We start from the raw sequence: 19,103 nt of genomic DNA on the forward strand, positions 1-19,103 counted from the left end.
GGGAGCCCAGGACCCTGGTGTCCGTTCCCCCTCAGGAGTGCGGACAGCCTTCGAAGGGGAACGGAAGGCTGGAGATAGACGCGCATGGTCACCCTTGGCCAGCTCAGAGGGGCTGTGCAGGCTGGCAAACATCATCTTTTCAAGTAAAAAAAAAATTAATTGACTCCATCTGTGTTGGCCTAATGACTGATTAAATGACTAATCACGGAAGTCTTAATTAAACCCATTTTTCTCTGAGCCGGGGAGGGGGAGGGGTTCTGTTGGCCTCCAGTGTGTGTGGGGCACCAGGCGAGCTGGCCCTCTACTAAGAGCCGCCAAGGAGCAACTACACCCAAGGTCACCCACAGCTAGCTTCTCCGGTACATCGCAGGGCTGACTGGACCACGTCTGGGCCCATGGACTTGCAGGCAGATGCATTTTTCGATCACAAAGCTCGCAATTAGGATTTCTGGGGAAAATGCATGCAGAGCTAAGCCGTTCTTCGGAATTTCTGTGTGCGCTGGACGAATTCACGGCCACACTCATTAAATCGAGTCCATCTTCTGCAGCGGACACAGTTTCACGTCACTCGGGGAGACAGCTCTTGGTTGTGTTGTGAAATTCCGTAATGGGCCTGGAATGTGTCCGCAGGAATGCAGCAAGGGGCCCTCGAAGGAAATGCGTCCCTCCCAGGGAAGCAGGCAGCCTGGTCTGCTGGAGCCTCCACCCACCGTCCAGGGAGCGCCCAGTTCCCCTCGCCCGTCACCAACACAGAGAGCTTGGAGAGGCAGCAGCTCAGGGCTGGACTCTGAGGACACAGAGCAGCCCTTCCCTCAGCCTGGGACGCCCCTCAGGCTACAGCAGCTCTCCAGGTCGGGCAGCCATGGTCCTGGCAGGCCTGGACGCACCGTGAGGCCTGGGATGGCCCCGATCTCATCAGAGGCAGGAGCAGCAGCAGGAGCCAGGGTGCTCGTGGTCTCCGAGTGGATGGGTCCAGACCCTCTGCACTTGCCTGTCCACGAGGGGCCCTTGCTGCAAGGATCCTGCCTTTCAGGCTGTCTTGCACACAGCAACGGTGACCAGGCCCGGCAGCTTTCACACGTGGCTGCAGGTGGGGCTGGGCTGGCAAGCCTGGCACTGGCCTCTGTGCCCACACTGTGCCCACAGTGGGGCATGGTGATTGTGGGACCCTCTGCCTCTCTTACCTCCACTGAGACCCCTGATTTAGGAAGGCAAAGGCAATTTTCTTAGCCAAGGAGAGATTACAGAAGCGTGCTGGAGGTGAGGCGGAGGCCAGGATTTCTCCAGCACTCGGCCTCCTTGGTGACTCAGAACCAGCTGCTCCTCTGCAGTTTCAGGCTGATGTGTCCCTGTCACTCTTGGGTGGTGCAGGGGCTCCTCTGACTCCCTCCTACTGTTTGAAACCTTCTGATACAGTGACAGCTGCTGATGTGGGCCAAGTTGCTTCGGGGAGCCATAAGTGAGGCCTGCTAGGGTGTCCCAGAATTCCCAGCAGGTGAGCATGGGCAGGGGGCTGTGAGCGGCCCGCCCCTCCCCAGTGGCCCTTTGGGTGCTGAGGGTGGCTCCTGTCTACAGAGCAGCAAGGGAGGGCACTGTAGTTATGAGGGCCAGATGAGTCCCCTGTGCAGCTTCAGCCTGGCTACCTCAGCTCACTGTTGCTGGACACCAGCAGCAGAGTGAGGACCACCTGTCCTGGCCCCGCCTGGCTCCCCACAGAGGATGGCAGCCACCTGGTCTTGTTCCACCGCCAACCTCAAACTCCTGGGAGAGACAGGAGGACAGGACTCCCATGCCCTGCTGGCCTTTTCCCAGTGATGCCAAATGCCAGGCAGGCTGCCACTGGGCCGACCACTCCCAGTGGCCACTTAGGGGACAATGCTGGAGCCCACCAGGTCTGACAGCCCAACCCAGGCCACTGGAAACCGAGTTTCCGCTCTAAGGATGGACAGGTTTCCAGGTGGCACACAGACTGGTTGACCTTTGCCTGCAAGATTTGTGGGGTGTCTCACCCAGCCCTGCACAGTGTCCCCACGTGGAAGCCTCACACATATGCTTGCCTCGCATCACCTGGTGAAGTTGTCCCCAACTTGTGCAACTGGATGGAGCCAAGGGCTTGCCGACTGAGATTCCCAAGCAGGAGACACATTTCTAACGGTTTGTTACAGCCTCTCAGCTTAGGCAGACCAGTGGAGGCGCAGACACCAGCAAGACAGGAAGGAGACCATCACGGCAGTGGCTCTGGGGACACCAGAGGGACAGAGCCATGGCCGTTGGGCTCCTTGGGCTGTGGGACTGTGTCCCTGGGGGTGGGTTTGGGTCTGAGCTCCATTTATTGCCACAGGGTGAGGCCACCGGGCTGCCCTGTCCCCTGTTCCCCTCCACACCCACATTTCCCTCCACAGACCTCCCTCTTCAATGGAGTCAGACCAGAGAAGGAAGGAGGGAGAGAGGTGGGCATGCTCATGAACTGCGACCCCAGGCGTGGTGACTGGCCTGGCTGGGCTGCACAGGGGTCTCTGGCCCTGCAGGCCTAATTCCCCAGAGGACCTCACTCCACACAATGGAAAGGGGGGTCCCCATCATTGCCATCTAGGGGCCCCTGGCAGAGCCAGGAAAGGGGTCTCCTCCAGAAACTGGGGCAGTAAGCTGGAAAGGGGAGGTCATGTGTTGGGTGGGGTGGCAGGAACATTCTGGGCAGAAGTGCAGTGATGAGCAGGAGGGAGAGGGCGCCGGCAGCTGCACCTGGTGTGGGGTCAGAGGTGCCGGGGCAGTGAAGGTGAGGGTCTCTGGGCACTGGTGGCAGAATCCCAGCTCAAGACCCTACTGGTGAGCGTTGAGTCCTGAGGACAGTGGAGGCCCCGGCCTGGCTTCCCTCCCACACCAACAGGGGTCCTGCCCCGGGACAGTGTCGGAAGCACTCACTCCTCAGCCCCTGCCTGGCCGTTGGTGGGCAGCAAGCCCTTTGCACACCCTGCCGTAGAAGTGACCCCTCCAGCACCTCCTAGGTTTCTCATGTGCAGACTGGAGGTGGCTTCTGAAGGTGCTTGTGTCTGCCTTTGGACCCAGGCTGGGCTGCTCAGAGGATGGCTTCCTGACCTCTGCAAGGTGGGGTCCTCGGGCTGGAGCTGCTGCAGGGGGCTGGTGCCCAGATCAGAGCGAGGCCTGGTGGGGGTGCAGGAGGCTCTGGGAACAGGGCTGGGGAGGCCCTGGCCTGAGGCTGCCCTGTGCCTCCTTAGGCTGGCTGTCTAACAAGCACCCACAGAAACGGAGTGGCCTCCAGGGGACAGAGCTAGGGAGCCTGGAAGGGGTCTCCAGATCAGTGTGCAGTAAGTGGACCTGAGGGAATGGGGGGCTGGAATGGAGGTCTGGGGAACTGGTATGGGAACGTTCAGGGGCATCTTCAACCTGAAGCCACACCAGGGCGCCAGGGGGGCACCTCACAGCTGGCCACCTCCCCAGGAGAGCAGAACAACTCTGGGAGAACTCAAGATTAAAAAATCTCTCCAGGATTTCTATACCCAGAAAACACCATCCCTCCACGGGGAGAGGCTCCCAGGGAAAAGCAGCCTCACCCTGGGCAGCGGGGCAGGACCCACATCCCCAGGAACCCCTGAGGTTGGGGGAAATGTGGGGACTGGGAGCAACGGGGGGTAGGGGGCGGGGAGACTGCCAGTCACAAGCGCATTCAAGCGTGGGGCATCATTTTAAAACAGGGAAGTCTGATTCTGCTGCCCCATCTTTCTGGGGTCACAATAACCCCCGTATGCGGATGTTTAGTTTCCGGACCCTGGAAGCCCCTGGTGGGCAGGCGGGAGGACAGGCTGGGCCCCTCGCTTCCCGGGAGGAAGCAGGCAGCAGCAGCCTCTGGCCGGGACAAGCCGGCTCCAGCCACCCTCAGCTGCAGGCCAAAGCGGAGGCGCTGCGCGGGCTCCCGGGAGGAGGCTGGGCGGACAGGAGCGCCACACTGGCCGGATCTTGGCTGTTTTCCTGTCGGTGCTTCAGCTGTGCGGAACGAGCTTCGTCTTCGCCTGAGCTTCACAAACGTGACTCAGAGCGCACGGGACGCACCCCCGCTGGAGCGGCTCCCGTCGCAGCGCCGCCTCCCAGGGCATCAAAGGCTTGTCAGCTCGCCAACACTTGCCAGCCTCCAGGTCCCGGCTCGCCCCACGCCCCCTGGCGTCGGCGATGCGCAAGCGGATCGCCGGAGCTGCGACGGCGGCAGCGGCCAGGCCGCACTGCCGCCCCCGTGCTCCGCGGCCTCCCCCGGAAGACCTCCTCGGGCCCGCGCCCGGCCCTGCCCTGCCCTGGGGCGCGGCTACGGCGACGCAGTCCCCGGCTCCCGAGGAGGCGCTCGCCGCCTGCTCCCGGCGGCTCCTGTTTGCTACCGGGACAGGAGGCCGAGGAGGCTCTGCGGTCGGAGCCCGGGCGTGGCGACACACGGGCATGCGGGGCGCCAGGAGCCCTGCGCCGCCAGCCAGCTCTTCTCCGGCGGCCCCGTCCAGCGTTCTCCCACCGGCCCCGCCCACAGGCCCGGCCCCGCCCACCGTTCTCCCGCCGGCCCCGCCCACAGCGCCGGCCCCGCCCGCCCCCGCGCTGCCTGGTCCTGCCTGGCTGGGAGCACTCTGCACAGTGACGCCGGGACGCGGCTCTAACTAGCTCCCAAATCTCACAGGTTCCCTCAAGCCCTGGCCAGAGGGCACCCCTGGCGGTGGCCGTGGGTGCCGGCTGCTCTTCCAGGGGCCCTCTCTTCCTCCATAGCTCCTGGGCCAGCCTGCAGGTGCTGTGGGGCTTGGGTGGGGTGGGGGTGGGGGGCTGTCCCATCTTTCCGGGTTGTCTTAGTGCAGCAATAGGAGCGCCAGGCTCCTTACTTCCCCAAAGTTTGACAGGAAGCCCTCTAATTTGTCAGACAAAAATCGCGCCGTGATTTAGGTAAGCTGTTGCTGAACTCAGATCCTGTCCCTCAGTTGCTGCCTCTGTAAAATGGGTTGGTTATGGCATCCGATTTGGGTATGACCACGCCTGGCCTAGCATGGGATGCTGAGGAAAGCTGACCAGCTCCTGAGCCCCTCCTCAGGTGCCCCCACCTCATGTGGACCTTCCCACCCAGTGTAAGGCCCAGGGAGCCCCCCAGCTCTGCCCCACCCAGGGTCCTCCTGGGTGCTGGGGTGCAGGCTTGCGGTGACAGGCTGCAGGAGGCAGAATGCTCTCCCCTACCCTGATAGGGTAAGTCGCTGAGCAGCGGTCAGCCGGGAACACAGGTGGGTCTGCGTTCCGACCGACCACCCGTCCCCAGAAGAGGGCCCCCTTTTCTTTTTTTAGTTGTAAATGGACCTTTATTTTATTTATATGTGGTGCTGAGAATCGAACCCAGTGCCTCACCCATGCTAGGCAAGTGCTCCACCACTGAGCCACAGCCCCACCTGAGGCCCTTTTGAGCAGATGCACCACCTTCCTAGACCAGGGCTGTGGGCTCCTCCTGGCCACCACCTGGGAAGACCCCTCGCTTGTGTTGTCCTCTGTGTCACATGCCCAGGAGAGACTGAGGCATGTGTGTAGCAAAGTCCATGCCCAGGGCATGGTCGGAACCAAAGGCCCCTTCAAGGACCCGCTGGTGGGAAGACCAGAGCTAGCCCTCTGGAACACCCAGGGAGGGGTGGTCTACCTGCTGCCTCCTGTTGGCTCCTGGGCGGTGGGCATCACACTGGACGGGCACAGGCTGCCTCTGGGCTTGCTGCCGTCCTTCTAGAGAGTTGGGAGGGAGGAGAGAGGAGCAAGCTCAGAGAGGCCTGGCCAGGGGCTCCACAGACACACATAAGCGTGTGGGCAGTGAGCCTGGGCTACCTTGTGCGGGCCGTGCAGGAACAGGAAAGGCTGGCGCCCAGGCGGAGGGGGCCCCAGGAGCAGGTCCCGGAATTCAGCATAGCCTTGCTCCACCTGCCGCTGATGGTCCCCGAGACACTGGGACTGGCGTCCCCTGGCTGAGGAGAAAGAAAGGAAGGACCCTTGAGTCAAGAAACAGACAGCCCAGAACCTTCCATGTAACTCTTCTGAAATGTGTCTCTGGCCTGAGGCAGGCTGGGTGCCGATGACCACATGGGCTCTGGCCATCCGCCAATTCTAGTGACCTCGTGGGCGGAACCCTTTGCTGGGTTCCACCTTTGTCCTGTGTATCCACTTTGCACCAGCCAAGTGTGCAGGAGTGTGGGCAGCAGTGTGGACAGCAGTGAGCAGGGCAGGTTCCGTGGTGGGTGGATTTGGGATCCCACCCCTTGCTCCCTGCAGGCCATCCTTGGGCTGGGGAGGGTCGCACCTCCCGTTCTCTCACCTGAGGTGTTGGGCTTTTGTTTAAGGTCTGGCAGGGACTCAGGACAGACAGGCTGGTGCTCAGTCCTGAAAAGCCCGGTGGGCTTCTCTTCTCAGCACAGGGTGGGCCAGGAAGCTTCTGCTCAAGTGTGGCTTCAAGCTGGGCCTAGGGAGCAGCAGCCCCGAGAGACCCTGAGAGGACAGAGGGCTGGTGCCCTGTGCAGACCCCGCCTGTCTTGGCTCTCTCCTCTCCAGGGTTCCGGGGCGTGGGGATCAGGTGTTGCCACCCTCCCCTGGCACTGTGACCCTTGTACCCCTTCCTCTGCTCACACAGCGGCTCAGCAGAGGTAGCCTCTGAATGCTAGGCTGGTGCAGGGGCCCTGGGAGCCCCCAGCGTGCGCACTCACACGCATCAGAGACCACTTTCCCAAGGGAGCCTGACTTGGGGACCCTCCTGACAGCCCCACACCCAGAGATTCCTGTGAGACTGGAGGGAGGTGGAGCTGGCTGGGCAGGGAGGTTCTGAAGGGGGAGCCTGGGCAAGGGTAGTGGCCTCGGCCATGATGGAGGGTCCCCGGGCAGTGACATGGTGGGACAAGGGATGAGCTCTGTAGCCAATGGAGGGTGGAGACAGGGATGACATCCAGGCAGGGTTGGAGCCAGGCCTGGTGAGGGGTTGGCCAGGGGTCCAGTCTGTCTGGACCCAGATTCACTGGAGGCAGGGGACATCCCAGAAGAAGTGACTTAGGCCAAGGGAGTCCGCAGGCAGGACCCCTGTCCCAGGCTCTCGGGCTGGTTCCCTTGGTGAGTGGTGGCTGAGTGGATGGGTGTCTTTTGTGCATGCTCTGGATGGGACCCTGGGGCTGGAGGCATTACTGTCCCTTCCCCAGGGCCCCACTTCTGTGGGAGTTGACAGAGATGCTGCAGGAGCTCGGCCTCTGAAGTATTTCCAGGTTGCAGGTGGGAGAGTTATTTCTCTCGGAGGTGTCTTAATCTCATCTGGCGGTGCGTTACAAAAGCACCATCTCTCCTTTGGCAAGGACAGTCCTTACCTGCATCCTTCCTCCACCCCCAGCTGTGCTGCCCACGGCCTGGTCCCACTTCTTCACCCTGTGGGTTCCCTTGCAGGCTGAGGGTGCTAACAGGACCAGGTGCCCTGTGGACACTGGCAGGCAGATGCCAGCTGTCGCCCAGGTCCCAGCAGCTCGTGCCCTCCTGTGGGCTGCAGCTCAGGAGCACCAAGGATGCTTGGCTCACACCTGGCAGTACCTCGGCCTCGCCTGCCACACGGCATCCTCAGGGGCGGGTTGGAAGGGGCAAGCCTTTCTACCGTGCAGCCAAGGGTCCACCTCCCTTGGGCTGCAGGCTCTTCTGCTGCCTAAAGCAGCACCTTCCCTGAATGTCATAGTAACTGCTGTCTTTGGGCCACCAAGTTGGTGCCAAGCACTTGCAGGCAGATCTCGTGAACACAGAGTGAAGCTCTGCCACTCCTGCTGCACAGGTTAGGTGGGAGCCATGGCCTCGCCCCGGGCCCCCTGGGGAGCCCGGACTTGCCGGCATCAGTGGGAAGAGGACCCGGAACACCAGGACCCAGGAGAGCCTGCTCCGCCCACGCGGCTGGACGTGGAGGCTAGCCGGATGGGATGTGCAGCAGGCGCCCCGCCAGCCCTGGCTGAGGAGCGAGGGAGCAGGGTGCTCTGAATTGGCAGGGGCCCAGCCACAGCGGTGAGCGAGGTCCAGGGAGCAGGACCTCACCCAAGGGGGAGCTGGCCCTGCCCTGGAGGTTCTGGCCCACTTGGGTCTAGGAGTCCTCGCCATTCCCTTCCTTGGGATTTCCACCTTTCCTCCCCAGCAGGGCCACCTGAGCACGCAGAGCAGGCCTGGGACGGCTGGGCTTTGCTTTCTGCTCCCTCGCTGAGATGCCCGCTCCCCGCAGTGACCGCACCAGCCGCTGGGATGACTGTGGTGGGTCCTGTCTGGCCTCTCGGCCCCTAAGCCCTTAACCCACTTCTCACCCGGTCTTGCTGGCCATGGGGTGCTGCCTCCCCTGCTTGCCCCTGCTCTGGGGTGCCGCCTGAGCTTGTCACCCTTTCTGTAAACTGGATCTATTAGGCCAAACCTTGGAAAGGGAAAGGCTGACAGCCTGAAGGCAGCGCCCCCAAGGCACTGACTCCTGACTTCAGAGGAGAGACCGCAGACACCACCAGGTCAGGGCCAGCTGCGGTCAGTGTGGCCTCCGTCTCGGGCTTCTTCCAGCCCCAGTCGGGGTGGCCACTGCCAGGCGGGAGACATGTTGTGTCAATGATCCCAACCACGTGCTCCGTGGGGCCCCAGAGCCACTGCGACCGAGGTCCCCACCACCACTGTCCCAGTGCTCTGGGGGATGGGGCTTGGTGGAGGACGGGGTCCATGCCGGCTGCAGGTACCTTCGTGGCAGCTCCTGGTGCATTTCTGGGGGTTCTCCTGCCCTGGCCACCAAACTTGCGCCCTCCAGCCAGGCTGACCCTTGGGCAGGGCTCCAGCACTGGGAGTGACTTCCGATACTGATCACAAGGATGATGGCTTCATCAGCAAGATCAAGGTCGCGCGGCACCTCAAGGGAGGGGACTCCCGAGAAGGAGAGGCTGTGCCGGGGATCAGAGCGGGCAGCCTGACCTCTCCGGGAGGGAAATGTCAATTAATTATCCTTTTACAGCTGAGTCAATTAGACTCCCCAGTCACCTGTGTAGGACGCCGAGGCAGAGGCGCCGGGTGGTGGGAACAGAGGGCTGTGAAAGCTGCACCGGGCAGCGGCCCCGCCGGCCCAGGAGGCCCCAGCAGGAGCCCAAGCCACAGGCCAAAACGTCTTCTTCATTTAAGTGAATCCCAAAGATAAAACGTTACTGGCCCCGAGGGGCAGGAACGGCCGGTGTGGAGGTGACCAGACACACTGTGTTAATCCTCAAGGGTGGACTCTGCTAGCCAAGGAGCTGCACTCACGAGAGAGCCTGGAGAGCTGGTGCAGGAGGCCCAGAGCAGTAGGCCGGGCAGAGCGGTCCCCATGGGGACGTGGGGTGGGGTCTCCATGAGTTGGAGCGCTGTGCACGGCCAGCAGGTGCCTTCAGGCCTTCAGAGACTGCCCAGGCCACTAGCCAGGGTTCCTCCGTACTCCCTGCCCATCCAACCTGTTTACGCAGGGACGCTGGCCCCTCCATCCTGCTGTGGCCAGGGATGGCCTGGTGGGTCTGTCCTCAGTGGATGGAGGTGCCATCTCCAGCAGCCCGGGGGCCGCAGGGCCCCTCCTCCCTGTCAGTCCTTGTGGCTGTTGGCTTCCCTGAACAGGCCTTCCCAGGCACCCAGGGCCCTGGAGCCCTTGGACACCCCTGGGCTGCCTCCCGTGCTGCTTACCCAGCAGGGACATGGCCCAGGATGGGGAGTCTGTACTAGGCACCTTCTCAGTGGTCTGTACACACGAGCCTCGCCTGCCACATGAGAAACGGAGGCACGGCCAGCTTGGGCCCAGGCGCCACCCTGCCCACGGAGAGCCGCCTCCTGGGTCACTGGGGTTGCCAGGGTGTGCAGCCAGCCTCCAGGGCCTAGCGGGTGTGCAGTGTGCTGCAGCAGCCTGTGGCCCCAGCCGCCACGCCCTCTGACCCGGGCAGGTACTAGCTTTCCAGGGCACAGAGAACGGGCTTGATTCATTTGCCCACATACACTCTGAACATTCGGAAAACGGCACGGGCCATGTGTTTGCTCCCAGCGGCGAGGCCGGGATCCCGCCTTCCCAAGGTGGAGCTGCTTCCACACCTGCCCCTGGGGCCCCAGGCAGGGAGTGTGACGGCTGATGGGGATGGAGGCCAAAAAACCAGGCGACAACACCTGGGCTCTGAGGATGCAGTTGCCTCAAAAGGGCAGAGGTGGAAGCCGGACAGTCCCAGCAAAGGCCACGCCAAGCATGGCCCTGACCCGAGACGCCCAGGAACACCAGGCAGCCTGGCCAACCTGGTCACAGGGCCACGGCAGGGAGACAGGCTGCTGTGAGTTCGTGGGGCTGCGGACACGGGATAGCAGATCAGCCCGGAGACATTAGAAAGCAGGCTGCAGAGCCGGCCGGGGCCAGCGTCTGGCCCTGAGATCCCCGGTCAGTGGGTGAGTGGGCACATAGGGCCCTGCTGTCACCTACCCACGCCCAGGTGTGGCCTCCTGCTCCTGGGCCTCCCCTGGTGCTGCCCAGCCTGGGTGGCCCTGAGGCCACCCACTGCAGCACAGGAGTGGTGGGCTGGCCATGCAGGGGCAGCTGCCGAGGACACAGCAGGGAGCTCCTGCTCCTGGAGCTTCTGGGGGTCCCGGGCCTGCTGTGCTGTGCTGCCATGGGCGGGAGCATCAGCCCCTCTCTGGGTCCTGCTGTGGACCCTGGCCCAAGAGGCCTGCAGGTTCCTGCTACACAGGCGGGTGGGCTGACAGCACCCCAGGGCAGCTGGCTGCCTGCCCGAGTCAGGACCATGCCCAAGAACACCCGGCACCACACACCTTGTAGGAGACGGGGGTGGGTGGGGAGGGAGGGAGGTCTCTCTTCTCTTCCTATGGGGCTGGCCTAGCGTGGGCAAGGTCTGGGTTCCAGTCTGAGCAGCACCAACAGAACACTCGGCCTCGGCTCTGCGGGCCAGCCAGGCACAGTGCAGAGCACTCCCCTGCGCTGTGGGGTGAGTGGCACTTCAGCGGTGCCTCCCACTAACCAGGACCTTCTCCTCCCATGTGGTGGCCGGGCTTGACCTTCCGTGGCAGGGAGTGTGGGGATTCAGCCCCACCCAGGGCTTCTTGGTTGTCACAGTGAGGTGCCTTGCAGTGGAGGAGCCGCCTGGTTGGCACCAAGTTACTCTGTCTTCCTCGTCTCTGTCAGCCCAGAATATTCCTGGCCTTTTTCTGACTGCAGTGACCCTAGCCAGGCCTCCTGGGGAAAGTCCCCCATTGGCTTCGTTTGAGGTTCCATCTGGGAGGATGGAGGGTGTGTCTTTGGCAGGAGCGTCTCGAGTGGGCTGGTGCACTCACCCGCCTCCAGGTGGGGCAGGAATCCGCCGACCCTGGGACCGTGGACATGGAGTGGCGTCTGCCAGGGTCTGCAGTGGGAGCCTGCTGGGCCCCTGCACTGTTGGCCAAGGACCCTGGGGAAGTGCTTTGAGACCATGCACGATGCTCCCCAGCGGACTCCTGTTGGTTCAGGCACAAGTCAGTGGGCTCTGACCTGGGGCCGTTGTCCTTCATCTGCACACTCCAAGCGTCCCGGGCTTCCTGGAGGTGCCCTCCCCACCATGGCCAGTGCCAGCCTCCATACTGCCTGCCAGCCATGCAGCACTTCACCTTCGGTTCTCCTCAGGAGGATGGTGCTTGGAAACCTGTTCCAGTGCTGAGCCTGGTGGGGCCCGCGCGGTCCGGTGGCAGGCCGTCAGCGGGACGGTGCGCTCAGTGCACACTCAGGCACACCAGCTCTAGCCTGCCTGAGTGACGCGGCCCTAGCCATACCCCCTCCTGTCCCTGTTTCCCACGTTTCCAAGGCCGCCCCGTTGCCCACAGTGCAGGGACTTTTTTGGTCTGTCCCCAAAGTTGCCTGTCTCCACAGTGGCCCCCACAGAGAGCCCTGCTCAGTCTCTGGCCATTCCTGAGGTATCTCCCCTGCCCCACAAAGCTCCAGGTCCACCCCACCGGCCCCCAACATCCCCTCACCTGGTGGCACGTATCTGCTTTAGGGTTGGATTGTGCAGGGCGGGAGGGGGCATAGGGAGCACCTCAGAGGAGACGGCTCAGGAGGGGAGACGGTGGGGGGCCAGACCTCCACCCGAAAGAGCAGATGCCCTGGAGAGACGGCTGAACCCCGAGGGTCAGGGTGACCATCCGCTGGCCATGCTGGGCTCTTCCTGCTCGGTCCTCCAGCCTGACTTGATGTGGGGGCACATGCTCAGTGCGGGCACCTGGGACCTCCCCTGCCCCGCACCCTGCTGCTTGGTTTTGGACAGACACACTCCAACGTCTGAGTGAATTTCCATTTTTATCCACTGATTTGGCATTGGAAGCAACATGGTATCTTTTTATACTATATTTTTCTGGGACATTCCCTCTGTATGGTATGATTCCTAGAAAAAGAATTTATAGCACAAACTTCCCTTTGAAAATACAGCTCTCTGGTGCTACTCTGCCGTAATTAACCATAGACGATTAATATTAAAATGTGGTATCGTCCCACGAGGCAATGAAATTTCCAGAAATTCTCTGCTACACATTCCGCCACTTTTATTGGCCAGATTGAATTAGCGACAGAGGGCACCTTGGTTTTTAAAATCATTTTACAATAATGGTTGATTCCTTATAGATCCCCTCTCATATGCACTCAAAACCATTTGTCCAGAGCCTGAAAGGGAGAAATCACTCAGGCCGACTGGAAGCACTCACCAGGAGGGTTTTGTGCATGGAAAAAAGAAAGAAAAGAAAAGCAATCTGACCTTCTCTGACTGTGGCTCCTCTGGGTTCCCAAATCCAATTTCAGGGGATTGTCTGAGCTCCGGGGCCCAGTGTCCATCCTGCAATCAGGGGCACCTGCTTTATGAGTCAATGGGACCCAATTACGGGGCCCAGGCGGGTGCCCCACTGAGAACAAGGAACACAAAACAAAGGGCTCTGTGCTTCAGCCGTGGGCGGGAGCCACAAAAGGTGGAGAGACTGAATATAAACCTGCTGAATATAAGTCAGTGGCTTTGTCGCTGAAATCTGGGTGCCGTGATTTATCCAGAACATGGTTTGGAATATCTGGCCACAGTTCACATCTAGGAAACCGTCTCTCCTCCCCAGTGAAATGGAAGCCATCTACTGCAAAGTTCAGATGACTGAGTAGCTGAGGTCATTCACATCGATGCAGCAGTGGAATCGTGCATTTCACCTCACCAGTTACTGACATTAGTCTTCTGGAAGGAGAAAGTGCTTTCTCTCTTCATCTCCCTTATTTGTATGAGAGAAAATCAACCTTTCTGGAAGGTTCATTTTCTTGATTGTGAGTCCTAGCTGGGCCAGGTGGGCTGGGGCCAGCCATGCCCTGTGGGCTGCCTGAGATGCCACTCCAGGTGTGGGCCAGGGCCGGCCTCTATGTTCTTTCAGTTCAGAGAGACAGAGAGGGACTGGGGTGCTGGCGGCTGCAGAGGGGCAGGGCTGCTCCTGCTCGGGCCTCAGGGACGCGCTGAAGTGCGGACACTTGCTGTGTGGTGTGTGCTGCCGCCGGCCCTGCTGCGATTCAGGCCTCACTCATGTGCAGCTCCTCTGGGATGGCTCAGTGCTCCTTCCCACTCCTCTCTGGGCCTCCCGGCCCCAGAGAACAGCGTGTGAATCGGGGTCATGGAGAACGGCCAGCAAGGGTGCCTCGTCCTCTGCTGTGTGCGTGGCAGGTGGGTCCTGGGGTGCAGCTCATCCCCACCCAGTCAAGTTGTGCCCACCTGGCACCAGCACTGCCCGGCCAGGTCCAGCCCTCGCCTTGGGCGCTGCCTGAGCTCTGCTGCCAGGGCTCTGGTGTCTGTGTTCCCAGAGCTGTGCTCTGGACGATCGCTTGCAGCCGCCCCCACACTCCCCATCTCCCTGACGAGCAGGCTGCTCACCACCAGCCTGGGTTCTGACTGCAGGATGGGCAGGTCCATCAGCCATGGCTCTACAGTCCTGTGGAGGGGATTGCAGGCCACTGTGGGGTCACGGGCGGGCAGTCTCAGTCACAGATGCAGGGGGGCCTCTGGCTTGCAGAGGCAGCTGGAGATGCTCCAACACTCCTCTGTGCACCCAGCAGGGTCCGAGGTGTGACTCCATGCCCGGATGTCTCCTCAGCAAAGACCCGTCCTTCCTTCTACTCTGGTGACAGAGCCTTGTCTTCCTTGGCACCTTGTATTTCCTAATGTGGCCTGGTGTGGCCTTGTGACCAAGTTCTGCCACTTACGCTTCTCCCATCCTGCCAGCCGGAACAGGGCCTTGTGGCGGGAGCTTGTGCAGCCACCCAGGACCGTGAAGGGGTACTAAACAAGGCAGAGCAGGCAACAGACACTGGATCCCCTGTGATCTCTCTGGTCATTGCTGTGTTGGATAAAAGTCATGCTCCATCGTGAGCACACAGCCTGTCCACACTGAAGACTAACTGGGCAGGTACTTAGGGCAGCCCCATACCACATCTGGATCGGCTGCAGAGAGAGGTGGCCAGTGGGGGCAGCTAACACCCTGACTTCTGGCCATGCTGTGGCCACTGAGCCTGGTGCCTGACATGAGGGCACAGCTGGATGTGGGCCTTCTGTGTCTTTGCTCCCTGCTGGGAGAGTCATCAAGAGGTTTCCAGAGGGCTGGCCCTGGTGGGGTTGTCCACCCCCATGGATTTCAGGCCTTTGAGAATGTCCCCGTGACCCGGAGCCCTTGGGGCTGTTGTTTCTGCCCTGCTCTTGAGTGCCTTGTCTGGGTGGAAAATTCTGGCTGATAGCCAGTGGGATGAGCGGCCACCTCCCAAGATGTCCAAACGCATGCAGTAAGAGCCTGCTCATCCAGAGCCTTCTCCTGGGAGGCACAGAGACCTGCCGGGCTTGCCAGGTAGAACCGCAGATTTGAGACTCCCAGGTTGTTGGTGAAGGCGTGGCGAGTAGGGAGGGATGCTGCCGCCGGCCCGCCTGGCTGTGGGCGGTGTGGAGCTCCTGTGGGTCAAGCTCTTGCATGGAAGTTCAGTCTGCGAGGGAGGATCCCTGGCACCTCCCCGGCACTCAGCGATTGGCATTCTTCGGGTGGTGGATAAGAAGCCCGCTCTGGCGACCCCCCTGTCTGTCTGCAGGGTCTTGCTTGGTGCTGCCTCTCTGGTAGGGTGGGGCTCGGGCCTCAGCTCCCCAACTGGCCGGAGCCCTGTAGCTGGGCCACTCGCGCCTCCTTCCTGCTAACCAAAGGAGGGCTCCAGGGGTGCTCAGACATTGGTGCCACAGAGTTGGGTCCACACACGAGGGCTTTCTGTCCCTGGGCTGTCATACCAGGCTTCCTGGCATAGAGCCATCAACCACTCAATCTGCTAGCCCCAAGTTCCCTCTTGCCCATGGTGGTTGCTGTCCTCAGCACGACAGGACTGAGCTTGGCAATGCCTTCACCCACTCTTGGCAGGATGCCTGGGGAGGAGACCCAGCTAGCTCCAGGGTGAGCCGGGTGCGGGGGAGCTGGAGGTGGCCGGTGAACCTCGGCCAGCACCCTGCCCAGGTAGAGAGTGGGCTGAGGAAGGCCCCCGAGTCCTCGGCAGTGGGTGCGGGGACCTTCGGTGGAAGAAAGGAACTAGAGAGGCTGATTCTGAATTCTACGGGACAGGAGGGAGAGCAGCTGCACGGGATCGAGGCCTGAGGGCAGACGGCCGTGAGTCTGTGCTCTGCGGGTTACGTAGCAAGAAGACGAAGGCTGGTGCCCTCATGTCCAGTGCGGGCTTTCACTGTCCGGCCAGGCCTGGGCCTGCGCAGCTCCGCCGTGGATCTGCCTTCTGCACAGGCTGTCCCGCAGGATCTGAAACGCTCAGCCTGTAAGCACGTCCCAGGCGTGCTCTGGTTCTGTCCTGGGGGACCCACTGAGTCAGCTGCTATGGTAACCAGCCCTCCTAGGGGTCTGAGGGATAGGCTCTGTGGTGGTCAGCCTCCTGACCCTCCACCCCAGCAGCTGCTATCAAGGGATGGACCAAGAGAAGAAGCCCGCCCCCGACAGGCTGTGGAGGCCTGGACGGGGCACAGTGGTCCTGCCGAGCATGTCAGCGCCAACCCTTTTCCAGGAGACACATTCCCAGATTCAAGGAAAGTGAAAATGGGCAGAGACCCCTCCCAGCCCCTGGGCCCCCCTCCTCAGCTGGGACTGAGCCAGGTCTGCCCTCAGATAGCCTGGGGGTACATGTGGCTCTGCTCCTGCCACCAGGGGGAGGCCGTTGCCCTCACTTGACAGAAGAGGACACTGAGGCACAGAGGGCTTAGTGGGAGGCGGCGGGAAATAGCAGCCCAGCCCCGGGCTGAGTCCCCAGTGTGGCTTGAGGGGCCTGGCAGAGCTCCTCACGGGGAACTGAGACGCGCACCCAGCTCTGCTTCTTTTGCACTAGGACCAGGATGCTCTGGGTCCTGAGCTCCCCTCTGAGCCTGCAGCTGAGGCATGACACACACCCCCGATGTCCTGAGCAAACCTGAGCCTGCCTGCGAGTGAGCTGCTGGCCCAGACCCATGCCTGGGGTGGCCCTTGGGGGTGGGCCCAGTGGAGACATCACAGGTCACAAGCACAGAAGGACAATGACCAGACTCTGCCTGGCTGTGGAGTGGTCCAAAGGCGGGGGCAGGGCAGCGCAGACAGGGGGCAACTGCTGAGCAATTGCTGTTTTTCTGGGCCTGGTTTTCATCGTGCCCTTGGAGCTTGGCTCTGAAAGTCTCTCTGAGTGGAAGGCGTGGCGCCCCGTGAGTATTTTTACGCAGAAATATGAGAGCTATTCTGCTGGTGCTGTGAGATTTCTCCTATAAACTGAGGTGGAGGCAGACAAAGGGGAACACGGGCCAGGCCCCGCCCAGTCCTTGGGACCCACAGCTCCTGCCATTGGGCCAACCAACTTGCCTTCCCCACGCACTTGGGTCCAGCTGTCCCTGGGGCCTATGGCTCCCTATGAGGAGAGATCCCAAGGCTGGGCCTCCCTCCTGAGCCAGGACCTTCATGTGCTCTTGTATGGAAAGCAATCCATCCACCCCGCAAGGACAGACCACGCAGCCCTGAGCCTGGACTCTAGCTGGCAGCAGGAGGTAAGCAGGTGCAGCAGCCCAAGGTGACCCTGGTTTTAGACCCTAGAGGGCCGTCTTGCTCTTTTCTCCCCTCTTCCACCAGGCAGATGCAACTGCAGGGAGGGACGTGGGGAGAAACTAGCCAGGGCTCCGGACTGCAGAGGGGCAGGCAGCCTGACCAGTGGGGCCACAGAGTCCTTGGGCATCCAGGAGGTTCAGGCACCCCTCCTGGCCAGCAGCAGAGCCAGGGATGTGCCTCCATACACCACTAGGGAGAGAGCACCCTGGCAGGAGGGCCCGAGAGCAGAGCTGGGGCCACAGGCTGGACACAGGTTGGGCAGGTTGTGGGGACCTCGGGTCTCAGGAGGGGCTGGGCCACTTGGAGTAAAGAGGAGCCCTGGCAAGGAGGGGCCAGCCTGCCCAATGCCTGCTTGGGTCCTGGGCTGAAGGGGGCAGGTGGGGTCCACGTGGGGTGGGGGAGCCAGGTCTGGGGGCCCGGGCCCAGGCCCAGGAGGGGCACTTTGGGGTGGCCTGACCTGAACGCTGTCTGGGGTGCCTTCTGTGTGAGTCCCGGGAGGGAAGGCCACAGGGGGCCACACGGCTGTGCGTGGTGGGTGAGACCAGGTGGGACGTGGGGGAGGCCCTGTACCCATTGGCAGGAGCAGGTGCGGTCGACTGCCAAGGCAGGTGGGGCAGGTGGGGCAGGTGGACGAGGCCTGTTTGTGATGGCCAGGAACATCTGCAAAAGCTGGGCGTCCACACACTTCACCTCAGGGGGAGGGTGCTCCTGCCTCAGGCCCTGCTGCCCACTAGGTCCTGGCTCTGGCGGTTGCTACCACCTTTAGATTGGCCTCTTTACTCCCTGGCCCGGGACCTGCAGCCTGCACCCCCAAAAGCAGGGCGCAGGGCTCCCATCCAACTCTGGGGCCTGGGGGACCTTGGCTGTCAGCACAGGCCAAGTGGGAGGAAGGCGCGTGCACAGAGTGAGTGCAGGGTTGCCGGTGGGGACCCGGCCTGTTACTGAGCTTCTCACTCGCACCAGGGTCCAGGGCACCAGGGTCAGGCCTGCTTCGAGGAGGAGAAGCTGCTGGTTAACTGTGGGGCCCCAGTTAACACAGATGCTCACCAAGGCTGTGCCCTGTGCTGGCTGCGATGTGGGCGAGTATTTGCCGGGAGCCGAGTCAGGAGGGCCTGGCGCCAGCTTGGTGGACTGCAGCAGCCCACTGCCCTGGAAGGTGCTAGGTGGCTGCACTCTCCCCAGCCTGGGTCAGAGGCTGGCAGCTGCCTCTTCTGCAGAAGCAGGAGTCACCTGGAAGGCCAGTCAGCACCCAGCAATTGGGGCCCCGGCTCCCTCAGGCACGTGACACACATCCCCACATCAGGCTACCCCACATCCAGGCTGTCCCCAGTCTAGCTGCCCCAGCCTTGGCCCTCGTGTGAGGCCTGCCTGGCTCACCAGGACCAACCTAGGGAGCTGCACAGCTGAGCTCCTGACCTTCGGCCTCCGTCAGCCTGCAACTGCTGGACCCTGTGGGTGGCAGGTTTGCCTGGCAACAGGGAATGGCATCCCCCTCGGCAGTCAGCCCCTGGAAGGGCGTCCTGCTTATCTCCTGCTATCGTCGTGTAGACGTCAGTGTTCCCGGGAGCTCATGTGTGAGGCAGGGGAAGTACAGAGGTGAAATGGCTGGGTTGCGAGAGCCTTAACTAATCAGCAGATTGACCCACCCGAATGGATCAGCTGCTGACTGTGGGCAGGCGGTGTGGCTGGAGGAGGCGGGTCATGGGCGTGCCTTTGGGGTTTATATTTTGTCCCTGGTGAGCAGAGCTCTCTGCTTTCTGGTGCCACGTTCTGAGCTGCTCTCCTCCAGGCCCTTCTGCCTGATGTGCCTCACCTCAGCAGAGCACGAAGACCTGGGAAACGCTGAGCACCAAGCGAGCTTTTCCTTCTCTACAGTGGTTCTTGTCAGGCATTTTGGTCACACAGTTTAAAGCCGACAAACACACCTTCTAAGTCCAGCTGGGGCCTGAGATCCTGTCTCCCCCAGA

The 19,103-nt window shown here is 61.8% G+C and overlaps 1 protein-coding gene across 9 annotated transcripts in view; it reads right to left on the reverse strand.

The window, feature by feature from the left end:
- MORN1 (MORN repeat containing 1) overlaps nucleotides 1-19,103 on the reverse strand; it is a 48,176-nt gene that overhangs the window by 8,159 nt on the left and 20,914 nt on the right. For 7 of the 9 annotated variants that reach the window (XM_079149686.1, XM_079149683.1, XM_079149688.1 and 4 more), the window contains 2 exons: nucleotides 5,842-5,978; nucleotides 5,663-5,742 (listed from right to left, as the gene is read on the reverse strand). In XM_079149686.1, the coding sequence (XP_079005812.1) occupies nucleotides 5,663-5,742; nucleotides 5,842-5,978 (217 nt within the window). Of the gene's footprint in view, nucleotides 1-5,662; nucleotides 5,743-5,841; nucleotides 5,979-13,877; nucleotides 16,718-19,103 lie in introns of those variants that run through there. The other 2 variants (XM_079149687.1, XM_079149681.1) reach the window with 2 other exon arrangements.

The sequence above is a fragment of the Sciurus vulgaris genome (genome assembly GCF_902686455.1).
Source record: "Sciurus vulgaris genome assembly, chromosome: 1".
Taxonomy (NCBI): Eukaryota; Metazoa; Chordata; class Mammalia; order Rodentia; family Sciuridae; genus Sciurus; species Sciurus vulgaris.